This window comes from Saccopteryx leptura, chromosome 2 (genome assembly GCF_036850995.1).
Source record: "Saccopteryx leptura isolate mSacLep1 chromosome 2, mSacLep1_pri_phased_curated, whole genome shotgun sequence".
Lineage (NCBI taxonomy): Eukaryota > Metazoa > Chordata > Mammalia > Chiroptera > Emballonuridae > Saccopteryx > Saccopteryx leptura.
In genome coordinates this window covers 215,471,692-215,486,183 of record NC_089504.1, presented here as the reverse complement: position 1 = coordinate 215,486,183, position 14,492 = coordinate 215,471,692, and the positions used below count along the sequence as shown (strand labels likewise).

Here is a 14,492-nt window from a genome sequence, read left to right as displayed (position 1 = left end):
GCCCCTTGTCCTGGGAAACGGGGTGCAGCCGGGAAGGGGGCTGCCCCCTCGCCCCGTCACGCTGAGGAGCCACTGAGCCATTTCACCCACAGGTGTTATAAAGTACCAAAGGCTACAGAATTAATATTAATATTTTAAGAGGCTTGGAGAACATTTTATTAATTTGGGTTAAGGTGTGCAGAGAAATTGTGAGAATAGTCTCTGTACTGTATGATTAGCATAACCAGGATGTCTCTTGCCATTGTATTGTAAATGAAAAGAGAAGGAAAGCATAGATTCCCTGACATTCCACCACACCTGTGGGGAAAGGAGTGAATGGCTAGCCAGGTGCAGGAAGGGAAAAGCCAAAATAAACCTTTTCTTATAACTATGAGCCATTTGCAGGCATTTGTCCCCACGGAAACTACCTCTCTTATGTAAATGCATGTGGTTAATACCTCTCACTGGACAGAGAGATGGCGGATGAACACTAGAAAATATAGGAAGGCCTTTTAATATGTAAAGAGATATCTTTCTACCATTGTGTTGACTTGTAAATTTTGTTTTCTCCAAAATGATGTATGGTTTGCAAATTGAACGTGGTCCTATCATGTTAAAGGACATATGACTATAACCAATAGCGGTAAGAGGCTCCTAATTGCAATTTTTGCTTCTGTACTTCCCACTTACAAAACTATAAAAACTAAGTAGAACAAAGGGTCAGCGCGCTCTCCGTCAGATTTCTGTAGGAGTTCCCGCCGCTTGGCCAAGCTAGACAATAAAACTTTAATGTGTAACCGACGGACCTTGCTCCTGTCTTCCATAATTCGGGTCCCTCCGAATTTGGATTAACAACGCAATGCACGTTCGTGGGGAACCTGATGCTAAACCATTTGTAGACGACCTGCTTCTGGGTCGGGGTTTCCTATGTAGCAGAGCAGCTCCTTCGCTGCGATCTATTGAAAGCCCCCCGACACAAGGGTTTGTTAATTAAATTTATTTTTAAAGAAAATAATTTAAATAAATATATGAAAAATTAGTCAGCGGGAGAAGAGGGAAGCTTGGTCAAGGAATATACAGCAGGCAGGGCATGTGCGTGGGGTGGGAGGTGGCCATCCTTTCAGAGAATTAGGCTGAGATCTTCAGGGGATAACAGGGAACAGCATGAACACTGACCTCAGGAAGAATGCAGGGCTCACAAACAGGCAGGTAATAATTTCAACCCCCCACCCCCAAGTAGGGTTGAACATTGTCTGATCCTTTAAGGGTGGGGACAGTGGTCTACTTCCTGCAGCAGTTCTGGCTACTGCCCCTAGTGGGTGATCTTTGGGGCATTTGTGCCGCGTCCCACGCGATGAGTCTATTACAGGGTCTCCAGGGGGAAATGGTATGAAATTGAATTAAAGATAGAGAGAGAGACTTAAAGATATATACAGGATGGATTCGGGAGGATGCCACAGCTTGCCAATAGTCACTACTGTCAGAGCTGCAAAACATGGCCTCCCCCTGAAAGACATCTGTCTTTATTCCTGGGTAACATGGGCCATTAGCAATTCAATTAAGTTTCCAAGGCAACTCAAAGACAACCCCCACCATACTAGTCAATGTAACTTTACACCAAGAAGAAACCAGCTTCGAGTCTCTTCAGGGGAACATGGGTGGGCAGCCCTTTGTTAACTTAATTAGGTAGGTGAGGTGGGAGGTTGGGCCCAACACCTCTGTCCCCTAGATATCCAAACTGCAAAATACCCTGTTTACTTTTCAGTCCCCAACACATTTGCATCCTTATTAACATGGGCCCTTGCATGGTGCCAATGTCATCCTGACATCCGAGTAGGCTGTTGTCCATGGTCCTTTGGTACATTGAAACTTGATACGGATGCTCAGGTCACAAGGGAGGCCCTGCATCATGACTCTGTGTCCCTCACACTCCCAGTGGAGCTTAGATCTGCCAGAGAAGGGCCCAGGGCACGCACGGTGTGCACCGACACGGGACCCTGAAGGTTCTGCCACCCGTCCCTTCATATTTTGTTTCCACATCTTATTGTTTATGCCTGTGAGCTGGGCTCTCTCCCTCTCTCCATCAGGTCTCTGCTAGCAATGTAGACCTGTGCGTGGATGAGAGGTGACCCCTGGCCCACAGAGGCTGTGCTGCATGGGACCCCCTGGCCAGCTTCCTGATGAGCGACTCTGGAGGATGGGTTTGCCCAGATGAGACAGTGAGTGGAAATGATCCAGGGGCCTGAGCACTCCTAGACCATGATGTGTCTACAGGTGACCAGCCTCACGGAAGCCTCAGGCATGGTCCAGCAGACGTGACATTCCTTAGCAAGGGCAAGAGTCTTTCCCGGTTACCTCGTCCAGAGCAGTCAGCCCACTGCCTTTAGGATCTCTCACTCATTTCTAGAAATACTTGGGGCTGGAGAGGACCAATGCTTGGTGAAAACCTTGTGTTCCCACCCCCCCGCCACCCTAAAATAAGATGGAGGAAGCAATCAGGTGACAAAGTGAGTTTATTGGGGTGCCTGAGGTGTTAAGAGGCCGAGAGTGGAGGTGTAGCGACTCAACAGAGAAACTTGGAGGGAAGGACAGGTGACCCAGGGCCAAGTGAAGGAGCCTCCTGGGGGCAGGGGCCCAGAGAAGCAGTGAGGTTGGGGATTTCTGGGAGCAGAAGTCAGGTCAGGACAGTGGAGACCTGGAGGACCAAACCCTGGTTGGGACAGCCATCCAACACAGGTCAGAACCAGACCGAGGGTTGACTGGAAGGATGACAGTCACAGGGTGAGACAGAGCCCAGTTGGCCCTGGGGAGACATGTCTGGTCAGCAGCAGGAAGTCTGGGCTGAGGCAGGGACGCAGAGGGCAGGGCGGGAGCACACAGGGTGGCAGAGCAGGGACACACAGGAGGCTGGGCGAGAGCAACTAGGCTGGCAGGACGAAGGGGCACAGCAGGAGGAGATGGGCACACAGCAGGCAGGCCTGCACACAGGGTGGCGGATGAGGGACACGCAGGAGGAGGGTCTGCAGCAGGATGAGGGGCAGGGTGTGGGCTGGCAGCACAAGGGGACTGGGCAGAGGGAGGTCCCAGAGCAGCTGGGCACACAGCACACTGGCTTGAAGCACACGGGCTTGCAGCAGACAGTCTTGCAGTGGACGGGCACACAGCAGGCCTGTCGGCAGATGGAAGAGGTGCAGCAGAAGGGCATACAGGAGCTGGTGCAGGCTGATTGACAGAAGCTGGGCCCACAGCTCACTGGGGTGCACATGAGAGTCTCGGTTGGGACCGGGGCACAGCAGCTTGGAGTGTAGCAGGTGGTCTGGCAACAGCTTGGGATGCAGCATGTAGGCTGGCAGCAGCTGGGGACACAGCAGGTGGGCTGGCAGCAGCTGGGGACACAGCAGGAGGGCTCACAGCAGCTCTCTGGACCATTGTCCACCTGCAAGGAGGACTCGGTGCAAGAGTCAGAGGAACTGGGCAGACAGACGCAGTTGCCATAGCTCAGGTCGCTGGAGCGGATGGACAGGGTAGACACCATGGTGGGACCAGTGGGCTGGAGGTGAGTGGGGAGGAAGTGTGAGTGTGAGGAAGTGTAATGTGTGAGGTGCCCAGGGCTGTTGGCTTTTATACCCTCCTGGCTCTGCGTCCTTGAACCTATAGCCTCCATTTCCGCCTCCCAGGGGCATCAGGGATGTTTGTTTGCCTGGGATGTTGTCCAGCTCATAAATCTCTTAGATCATCTAGAAGCCTGCCCCATTGTGTCCCCAGGGAACAGGAGTGTGTGTAACAGGCCCAGCCCAGCCTGGTTCCTCGGGCCAGGGGAGGGAGGGTGAGGGTGGGCGGAGTCCTGCCTCAGGCCACCTGGATGTGCTAGGGCATGGTCCAGTCAGCAGCCAGGACAGCCTTAGCGCCGAGCTCACTTAGCAGGCAGCCAGCACTAGGAAGTGTTTCTATGTGGTTCAAACACCGCATCTCGTGGCGACGCAGGAGAGTTGCTACCTTGTATAAGAGGAACCTAGAGGCCAGGGGTATTTGGTGACTTCCCAGGGCCACTTGGGCTCAACAGGACTTGAACGTCTTGGCCGGTACTCAGGAGGATTTCTGATCACCAAATAGCAGATCTTTCTGAGGCCAGCTGTCTATGTGCCCACTTTCCACTCGTCCTTGAGCTTGGGAGACCACAGGACTTTGTATTTTGCAAATCGTGTGGCTCCCTTCCCCACAGGAAATTGACAGCACCCTGGGTGCTTGGTTCCCATGTGTGACCTCTGCAGAGCACCTGCTCTTCACCACAGAAAGGTCACAGCCCTCGTCTCCCTCCTAGATGGCCTTCTCTATGAGGACACCCTGCTTCTCCTCCAAGACAGCCACCAACAGCTTCTGTGGTGGATAACCGCCTGCCTACCCTGGACAACCTACTAGGTCACTAAGTAGCACAGAGCCACAGAACACAACAAAAGACATAAATGTGGTCTGGGAGAGTGCCTCCTTCACTCTGTCTGCAGGCAGGAAATGCCTGCTCAGGAAGCAGGACTTCTACCCCTTTACCCTCTCTGTCTCTGTTTCTCCATCTCTGTGTGTCTTTCTCTGCACACATGCACACACACACACGGTCTATTCTCATTATTCATAGTAGTTATGTTCTATAGTCTCCGCAAACACTGAATCAGTAATTACTGAATAGGGACTCCTGGCAAATGCAGGTTTAGGCGAGCCTCTGGGCACAGTATTTTCATCAACTTCAGAAATACACACACACACACACACACACACACACACACACACACACACACACACACCTTATTTAACACTGGATTATAAGCCACTATATGGCGCCCGAATGAGGCTGATCTGACATAGTGCAGACACAATGCAACCTTCTTGCATGTAGGACACCAGACAGCACTTTAGCTCCATGCTTTGGGACGTTTTTTTTGTTTTGTTTTTTTGTTTTTTCATTTTTCCAAAGCTAGAAACGGGGAGGCAGTCAGACAGACTCCCGCATGCGCCCTACAGGGATCCACCTGGCATGCCCACCAGGGGGCGATGTTCTGCCCCTCTGGGGCGTCGCTCTGTTGCATCCAGAGCCATTCTAGCGCCTGAGGCAGAGGCCACAGAGCCATCCCCAGCGCCCGGGCCATCTTTGCTCCAATGGAGCCTCGGCTAAGGGAGGGGAAGAGAGAGACAGAGAGGAAGGAGAGGGGGAGGGGTGGAGAAGCAGATGGGCGCTTCTCCTGTGTGCCCTGGCTGGCAATCGAACCTGGGACTCCTGCACGCCAGGCCAATGCTCTACCGCTGAGCCAACCGGCCAGGGCCACTTGCTTTGGGACGTTTTAACCAACAAAGTCACAAGCATAAAGCCCCAAAATGTGAAAAACATGGCACTGAGGAGACCCCGGAAGGACATGTTATAGACCAAGGACTGAACCAAGAGGCCATGTTGCCGCTGTAGCCTTAGCTGGGAGCATACACCTTGGGGACTCAAATTTGTGACCACCCTGCACAAGCCCACCAATTACCACGCAGGTGCTACAAGTGTTGATTTGGGGGTTACAAATAAATTGTAGTGAGTGGGTGGAGGCAGAACTAAGGAATCCCTGAAAAAGGAGGTACCTTGGTATCTCTTATCTATCTATCTAGGTCAGCGATTTTTAACCGATATGCCACAAGAATTTTTAAAACATACCTGACTACTTAGTCAGGGACACTGACCTCTTCTCCCTTAGATTGTCAAATTAAAAAAAAAAAAAGACAACAGCCAACACAACAATAGCAGTTCAGTGTGAATAAATCAAAATTAACAAATTTTTCTTGTCAGGATAGCAAAAAATATATTTTTTTGGTGTACCACAGATTTTTAGTAATTAGTTTAGTGTGCCATGGGATTAAAAAGTTGAAAATCACTGATCTAAGCATATATACATATGGATAATGTCTTTGCATATAAATTTTGAAAATACAAATGGCATCACATTTTATTCACCATGTTTAAAAATAACAAAAACAAAAACTTAATATGGAGCTCCTTTTCCATGAATACATAAAGTTTTATTCCTTTCTCATTGACAGCTGCTTAGAATTTCACATTGGTCTGTGTGCCTGTTTCTTTGTGCTGTGTAACGAATTACCGCAAGCTTAGTGGCATGTGTCATCTCACCGTCTCTGGGGCTCGAGCTGTACTGGGTTGCTGTGGGGTCACATCGTGGGGTTTCATCTGGAGGTTCAACTGGAGAAGGCACCACTTCCCAGCTCGTGTGGTTTTTGTCAGAATTCAGTTCTTTGCAGGTGGTCCAACCTAGGGCCTCAGTTTGTTGGTCACTGTCAACCAGAGGTCATTCTCATTTATTGCCATGTGGTCCTCTCTATAGACAGCTTGCATGGGTCAGCAGACTCTTTCACAGCCCACACAGGACATAGTCTCCTCCAAAGATCAGTGTTACAACATACATAATGTAACCACGCACATCCCATCACTATTGCTGTATTTTTTGTTTCTAAAGCATGTCACAGGTCCTGACCACTTTTGGGGGAGAGGGGCCACACAACACACAAAGACCAGTGTTTTATTCCAAACTTAGAATAGCCCTTCCCACTCTGAGTTTATTTTTGTCACCTTTTTTTTCTATTAAAAAAGGTGTATTAATGTCCCTAACTTTGATTATTTATTTATTTATTTATTTATTTATAAGTGAGAGCAAGGGAGACAGAGAGACAGACTCCTGCATATGCTCCAAACGAGATCCACCCAGCAACCCCTGTCTGGGGCAAATGTTCCAATCAACTGAGCCACTGGCTATATGTGGGAAAGAGACAGAGAAGTGGGAGAGAGAAGGGAAGAGAAAATGAGGGTCACTTCTCATGTGTGCCCTACCTGGGATCAAAATCAGGATGTCTGCGCCAGGGCCTTATTTTATCTTTCTCTATTTCTACTTTTAGTTCTGTTAATTTTTTATTTCTATGTTTTAGTCTATGTTATTGGGTACATAGACATTTGGAACAGCTAGAACTTTCTGAAGGGTTGACCCTTTTAGCTTTATGAAATGGCTTTATTTGAAATAATGTTCCTTGCTTTAAAATCTACTTTACCTGGTATTAATAAGCCACACCAGTTTTTCAAAGTTGGTATTTGCATTATGTATTCTTATCCATGTTTTTACTTCCAACCTTTCATAAGCAGCAGACGTACCTATTATATCTACTCTCTCATTCTATATTTTCTATTTGTCTCTAAATGTTATTTTTAATTATTCCTGACTACTTTGGGTTGATCAAGTATTTTTATAATTTTTTTCCATTTTTGATTCATGATGAGTTATCCATTGTACTTCTTCTCCTTTCAGTGGTGACCTAGAGGTTACAGTGTGCCATCTCGATTGCCCAGGTGCACATTGGTACTCTCACCACTCTCAAAGCAATGCCAAGACCTCAGAACACTTCAACTCCATTTATCCTTCTTACCCTTACTGTTAATGCTGTTGTGAATTTCATTTTTCTGTTAGTGATCTAGAAAATAAACAGGAATCCTTGTTCTCCATACAGAGGCCTCAATGTGGTAGCTGTACTTTCTGCAGGGAGGTAGAAGGGATCTCTGGGTCACACGCACAGCTTTCAGGGTCAGATAAAAGCAGATAGCATGGGGAGTCTGTGTACAAGCACAGGATCTGTGCCTCACTGAGCGTCGGGCGGGTGACAAGGGTATATACACTGCCCATCCAGGGACATGGAGGTGCCACTGCCAGGCCACCAACTTTTACCTGCTTGCCACCTGCACCAGGGGAGTCCCTGCACCGGAGGGCATGCCAGAGAACCACAAGGAGAGATGTCCCGGCCTCTTGCCCTCTTAGGCCCAAGCTTCTCCACCAGGCACTTGGGACATTAGGGCACCCCAACGAACAGAGTCCTGAGGTGTTCACAGGACCTATCCCAGGTGTTGACAGAACGGCAGTTGGATCAGGAGAGAGACCAACTCAGACGCCAGAACACACTATTTACAAACACACACCCCTTTCTACCTCAGTGTTATGAACCAAAGGCATCGGCAACCCACCCAACATACTAAGAGCTTCATAGCTGAGCAACATCTCACAGACTGAAAACTCAAAACCAGTACTAAAGAGAGTTCTGTGAGTCCCAAACACAAACAAGGAAGAAGGTGTGTGAGCATTCCACAGGGAAACAGAAGCCAGGAGGGGTATAAAAGCTGACAGCCTGGGAACCTCAACACTCACAGAATTTTCCCAGCTCACCTCAGCCTGACCATCCCACCATGGCCATGTCCACCCTGTCTGTCTGCTCCAACGACCTGAGCTATGGCAGCCACGTCTGCCAGCCCGCTTACTGTGACTCTTGCACTGATCCCTCCTGCCAGGTGGGTGACTGTCTAGAGAGCTGCTGTGACCCCTCCTGCTGTGTCCCCAGCTGCTGCCAGCTCACCTGCTGTGCCCCCAGCTGCTGCCAGCCCACCTGCTGTGCCCCCAGCTGCTGCCAGCCCACCTGCTGTGCCCCAAGCTGTTGCCAGCCCACCTGCTGTGTCCCCAGCTGCTGCCAGCTTACCTTCAGTGTCCCTAGCTGCTGTGCCTGGGCCCCAACCCAGACCCTCAGATGCACTCCAGTGAGCTGTGTGTCTAGCCTTTGCTACCAGGTGGCCTGTGAACTCAGCCCATGCCAATCAGACGGTACCACCTCTTACACACACTTGTGTTGCGAGCAGTCTAGCTGCCAGCCCACTTGCTGCACATCCTCCACCTGCCAGCAGGCCTGCTGTGTGCCTGTCTCCTGTAAGCCAGTCTGCTGCAAGCCGGTCTGTTGCACACCTGTCTGTTGCATAACCGTCTGTGGCAAGTCTGTCTGCTACAAACCCATCTGCTGCACACCCGTCTGCTACACACCCATCAGCTGCAAGCCAGTGTGCTGTGTGCCCAGCTGCTCTGGAATTGCCCCCTGTCTCACATCTTCGTACAGCCAGCCCACTTTCTGCCCCTCATCCTGCTGCAGACCCTCCGGCTGCGTGTCCCTCATCTGGCGCCCTGTGTGCAGACCTGCCTACTGTGTGCCCATCTCCTCCGGCTGTGCCCCCTCCTCTTGCTAGTCCTGTGGCTGCACCCAGCCTCCTGCGTGTCCCTGCTCTGCTGTCCAGTGAGCTCCCACACAGTCTGCTGCATCCCCACCTCGGCCCAGAAATACTGCTCCGGAATGATCTTCTTAAGCACACCCCAAAACTCAACACCTCGCTGCATCTGCAGCCCCAAGATTCTTTACTAAGAGCCAAGACAGCTGTCAAGTCCCCTTCATGGGTCCCTCCCAGGGCATTTGTGGTCAGCTAGAAACTGCTGTGCATTTCTCCCTCTGGAAACACTCACCCATTTCTCCAAGTATTGACATCCCCCAAAGCAATGTGCCCTGCCACCCAGTCTGGCTGGCAGTGACCCCAGTGAGGCCAGCTGAACTGTCCCAGGCCTTGGAGCCTTGAGTGAAGTGAAGGGAAAGAGCTGGTTTTTCCCAGCCACCCCTTCTGTGTGGCCCTAGTGCCTCCACTGCATCTTCTGCTGGTTTCTTCACCTTCCCCCACCTCCTCATTCTGACTGCTGTCAGCCCCTTCTAATAAATTTCTGTCCTGATGCATTTGACCAGAATTCATTTACGTTCTTTACAACAATGACCCTTCCCTGACATCCTCAGGTAAGGTTGGTCCCAGGTCGTTTTCCAGGGCCACCATGTGCCTGCACCTTCGTTGGTATCCAGAAAGCTCTGCGTCACTCTGGCCACATATATGTCCAAGAGACGGGCACACTTTCTGGACATAAAGGCTGAATAACTTGAGAGTGTTACCTATCCTGTGAAGGACCACCCTTAGGAGGTGACTCAGACTGTCTTCGGTGTCCCCGCTCCAGAGGGCTTGTTCAGGAAGGAGTTAGCACAGCAGGCCTGGGGTGGTCATCCTCAGGTCTGTTGAAGGCTGGTTCTTGGTTGGCATCTGGGAACGTCAATTTTGGGAGGGTTCCCACCATGTGTGATGAGAGTACCTGACTGGGCCTAAGCAGTCTGTGTAGATATGATGGCTGTGCTGACACTTGCTCTTCCTCTGGGAATCTGGAATATCGGGATGTGCCAGACAAGGGTGCCACATGAGTAGCTCTGATAAGAACCCTGGATGACCAGTCTCTGACCAGCTTCCTAGTACACGCCTCTCATACACTGTCACTCTCTTCGCTGAGCAATTTAGTGTCTCACATGAGTCATTGAAACTGGGAGGTAGGTACTGAGGACCCCAACACTCATCAGAATATTTAAAATTGTTCGAGTCTGGTAATAACAAACAGAGCTTAGAGTATAGATAGGTACATGTTACAGTATGTAAATCACACTTAAACTATGACTTTTTAAAAGAATACAATCAAGTAGAGAAACAACACAACCCAAGATTTGGATGAGCAGTTTGCAATGCATATCCCCTCAGTGGTGTACAGAAAGAAGCCTACCCCCCTAACTCCTGAGAGATGATAGTGCCCCTTTCTCCCTAGCTTGGTGCTCCCTAACACCACAGTTGGGAGCTATTGTGACAGTAGTTACACCATGGAAATCGGCAAACACCACAAATTAGGGCTTTTTTCTTTTTTTTTTTTCTAGAGGAAGCCAGCTGTTAAATATTTACCATCATACACCACTGCACACACACACAACAAATAACTCATATTCAGACTATATAGTAATTTTCTACAAATCAAAAAGAAATACAAATAATCTTATTTTATAAAAACAAGCAAATGACTTTAACAAACACCTACAAGAAAAGATATTCAAATGTTCAGTGAGTAGTTTTACTCATCAGGGAACACGAATTAATGCAACAATACTGTACTCATACACACTTTCCAAAATGGATAAGATCTTAAGAGACAGATGCTACCTCAGTTTATACAGGATATAGAGTGACTGCCATTCACAGGCTTGACTAATGGGAATGTAAATTTCTTAGAACCTTGTTGAGCAGTACATGGTAACCTAAGCAGATTCCTGTCATATGACCCAGATATTCCATTTGTGACTTAACCCTGAAGAGAAATTACTGAATATATTCATCAAAAACAAAATGTAAAAAAATTTTTATGAAAGCATTATTAATATTAGCTAACGTGTGGAAATATTGAAATCATCATTGACAAAGAGAATGGATAAAATATGTGTAGCAGGGTTTGAGACAATGATTCACCACATCCAAATAGAAGAAAAGACAAGAAAAAGAACCACTGATTCATGCAGCAACATGTGCTTATCACAGAAATTTTGTTCAGCAAAAGGGACCATAAACAAAAGAGCAGACACAACAGGTGGAACTAACGAAGAGGAAGAAAAGGTGGATTAAAGATCTTGCCTGGGGGATGTGTATTTACTGAGAAACAATACAAGGAATATTTAGATTTCTGGAAATGTTGCACATTTTCAACAAATATTCTAAGGGAAAACTTTTTTCAGTACAGAGATCTATACCTATCTAAATTATCCATGCATCAACTATGAAGGCAGAATAAAAGCATTTTAAACTATGCTGTGCTCAAAAATTTATCTCAAATGGATCCATTATCAAAAAGCTTCTGGAGGGTGCACTCTACCAAAATAAGAGCAAAAACCCAGAGAGAAAAACACACCACACTGAAAAAATCAGAGATCCGTGACAGGAGAGAGATGGAGGAACATCCAGAGACCACAGTGAATGGAGATGCCAAGGTCACACCTGTGCACCGGCAGAGGGGACAGTCCTCAGACACAGAGGGCTCTAGGAGAGAGGTTTCCAAAATATAAATGAAGCCCTGGCCGGTTGGCTCAGTGGTAGAGCGTCGGCCTGGCGTGCGGAAGTCCCGGGTTCGATTCCCGGCCAGGGCACACAGGAGAAGCGCCCATCTGCTTCTCCACCCCTCCCCCTCTCCTTCCTCTCTGTCTCTCTCTTCCCCTCCCTTAGCCGAGGCTCCATTGGAGCAAAGATGGCCCTGGCGCTGGGGATGGCTCCTTGGCCTCTGCCCCAGGCGCTAGAGTGACTCTGGTCGCAACGAGCGACGCCAGGGGCAGAGCATCGCCCCCTGGTGGGCAGAGCGTCGCCCCCTGGTGGGCGTGCCGGGTGGATCCCGGTCAGGCGCATGCGGGAGTCTCCCCGTTTCCAGCTTCAGAAAAATACAAAATAAATAAATAAATAAATAAAATAAAAATAAATAAATAAATAACCCAAAATATAAATGAAGCTAAGTGATCACCTGCTTTGTTTCAATCCCTTAAGTGGAGCTTGGGGATGATATAATGATAGGTAAACAGAAAAATCAGCAAATAAACAAAAGAGGCAATTGTTAGCCCTGAGAAAGGAAAAACAAAGAATACCAAACAAGTACAAGTAAGGAAGTTAAACCTAATTCCAATACACAGACTTTGATGTTAATAATACTCAGTTAAGATAATACAGATTTTAATACTGATTTTTACGAATATGGGGGTATCACTGCATTCTAGGGCGGGGAAGAAGGGAATTTTTCATGGGACAGGTGGCAAATAAGAAAAAGCACTGTCCTCCATAACAAGAATCAGCTCATATCTAAAACTGAAAACACAAGAAATAATAGGATATGTATAATATATTTAGGATTTTTCCTTTGTGTCTACATCTAATATTTTGGTGAATAGTTGTTCACAGTACTCTCATACACTTCCTTTTATTGATGTGATAATGACCCATTTTTACTCTGATTTCAGTGATTTGAGTTTTCTTTCTTTTTTCCTTCACCAGTCTCATGAAATTTTTGTCAATTTGGGGGTTTTATTCAAGAATAAATTTTTAGTTTCATTGATTCTCACTATTGTGTTTCTCGTCTCTATTTCATTAATCTCTGTTCTCATCTTTATTTTCTTTCTTCTGCTACTTTGGGTTTAGTTTGCTCTGCTTTAACTAGTCTGTTATGCTGTAAAGTTAGATTATTGATTTGAATCTTTCCTCTCTTTAATTGTTGACATCTATAGATTTCCCTCTGGGTGTGTTTTGCTGTATTCCTTAAGTATTATTGGTTCATTGTGTTCTCATTTGCATTCATCTCAAGTACTTTCTAGCTTCCCTATTGATTTTTTATTTGACCCCTTTGTTGTTTAAGTCTATGTCATTTGATTTCCATATATTTGTGAAATTTTTAGTTTTCCTTTTGTACTGATCTCTAGTTTAATTCTATTATGGTCAGAAAAGATACTTTGTGTGATTTCAATAATTTTAAATGTATTGAGATTTGTTTTGTGGACTAGTTTCTCTAATCTGGAGCATTATTCCATATGTAAGTGAGAAAAATGTGTATTCTGTTGAGTTGAGCATTATGTACATGTCTGTCAGGTCTAGTTGGTTTACAGCGGTCTTCAAGTCCTTTATTTTGTTATTGATCTTTAATTTAGTTGTTCAACCATTTCTTTTTTAATTAGTGGAAGTGACTTATTGAAGCCTCCGAGTATTCTTGTAGAATTAAAATTGTTTAGCTCATTAGACATATATTCTTGATATATGACCCTTTTATTAATATTTGGATCTTTGTTCCTTACAATAATTTTTTACTAAAATTTGATTTTGCTGATTTTATTATAGCTATCCAGCTTTCTTTTGGTTATTATTTCCATGAAATACTTTTTCCATTCTTTTACTTCAAAGAACACAGGATGAGAGGTCACTTTCTAACTCACTCTATGAGGCAGGTCAGCATTATCTTGCTATTGAAGCTGGACAAAGACAACAAAAGAAAACTACACGACAATATTCTATTTTAACTTTTATTGAAGTTTAAAAATCTTCAATAATATAAAATCAAACCAAATCCAGCATCACAGTAAAACAATTATATACAACAAGCAAGTGGGATGGAGTAAAGACAGTCCCTTTAATAAATGGTGCTGGGAAAATTGGATAGGTACCTGCAAAAAAATGAAACTAGACCACCAACTTACACTATTCACAAAAATAAACTCAAAATGGATAAAAGACTTAAATGTAAGCCATGAAACCATAAACATCTTGGAAGAAAACATAGACAGCAAACTCTTCCATATCTCCTGTAGCAATATTTTTGCCAATTTATCTCCATGGGCAAGTGAAATAAAGGACAAAATAAACAAATGGGACTATATCAAACTAAAAGGCTTTTGCACAGCAAAAGGCATAATTAACAAAATAAAAGGACAACCCATTCAATATGAGAACATATTTGCCAACATCTGATAAGGGGTTAATAAGCAAAATTTATAAAGAACTTCTAAAACTCAACACCAGGAAGGTAAACAATCTAATTAAAAATGAGCAAAGGAACTGAATAGACACTTCTCCAAAGAGGACCTACAGATGGCCAACAGGCATATGAGAAAATGTTCATGGATAAAGCGTCGACCTGGAAATGCTGAGGTCACCGGTTTGAAACCCTGGGCTTGCCTGGTCAAGGCACATATGGGAGTTGATGTTTCCTGCTCCTCCTCTCTTCTCTCTCTCTGTCTCTCTCTCCTCTCTCTCT

General features: G+C 46.3%; 2 protein-coding genes across 2 annotated transcripts; one reads left to right on the top strand and one right to left on the bottom strand.

Annotated features, from left to right (window-relative positions):
* Window positions 1-2,800: 2,800 nt before the first annotated feature.
* Window positions 2,801-3,514, bottom strand: LOC136391810 (keratin-associated protein 10-7-like). The gene has a single exon (XM_066363653.1). It carries the CDS (start codon window positions 3,512-3,514, stop codon window positions 2,801-2,803), a length of 714 nt encoding a protein of 237 aa, XP_066219750.1.
* Window positions 3,515-8,242: 4,728 nt separating this feature from the next.
* LOC136393296 (keratin-associated protein 10-12-like) lies at window positions 8,243-9,064 on the top strand. The gene is made up of 3 exons (XM_066365905.1): window positions 8,243-8,436; window positions 8,557-8,851; window positions 8,942-9,064. Exons 1-3 carry the CDS (start codon window positions 8,243-8,245, stop codon window positions 9,062-9,064), a joined length of 612 nt encoding a protein of 203 aa, XP_066222002.1.
* Window positions 9,065-14,492: the final 5,428 nt, after the last annotated feature.

Excerpts from the sequence above, each read along its gene's own strand:
- LOC136393296 (XM_066365905.1), top strand. The coding sequence starts at position 8,243 with ATGGCCATGTCCACCCTGTCTGTCTGCTCCAACGACCTGAGCTATGGC. Across the intron at positions 8,437-8,556 it reads GCCCCCAGCTGCTGCCAGCC|GGCCCCAACCCAGACCCTCA; the intron begins CACCTGCTGTGC and ends CTGCTGTGCCTG. Across the intron at positions 8,852-8,941 it reads AACCCATCTGCTGCACACCC|CCCACTTTCTGCCCCTCATC; the intron begins GTCTGCTACACA and ends TCGTACAGCCAG.
- LOC136391810 (XM_066363653.1), bottom strand. The coding sequence starts at position 3,514 with ATGGTGTCTACCCTGTCCATCCGCTCCAGCGACCTGAGCTATGGCAAC.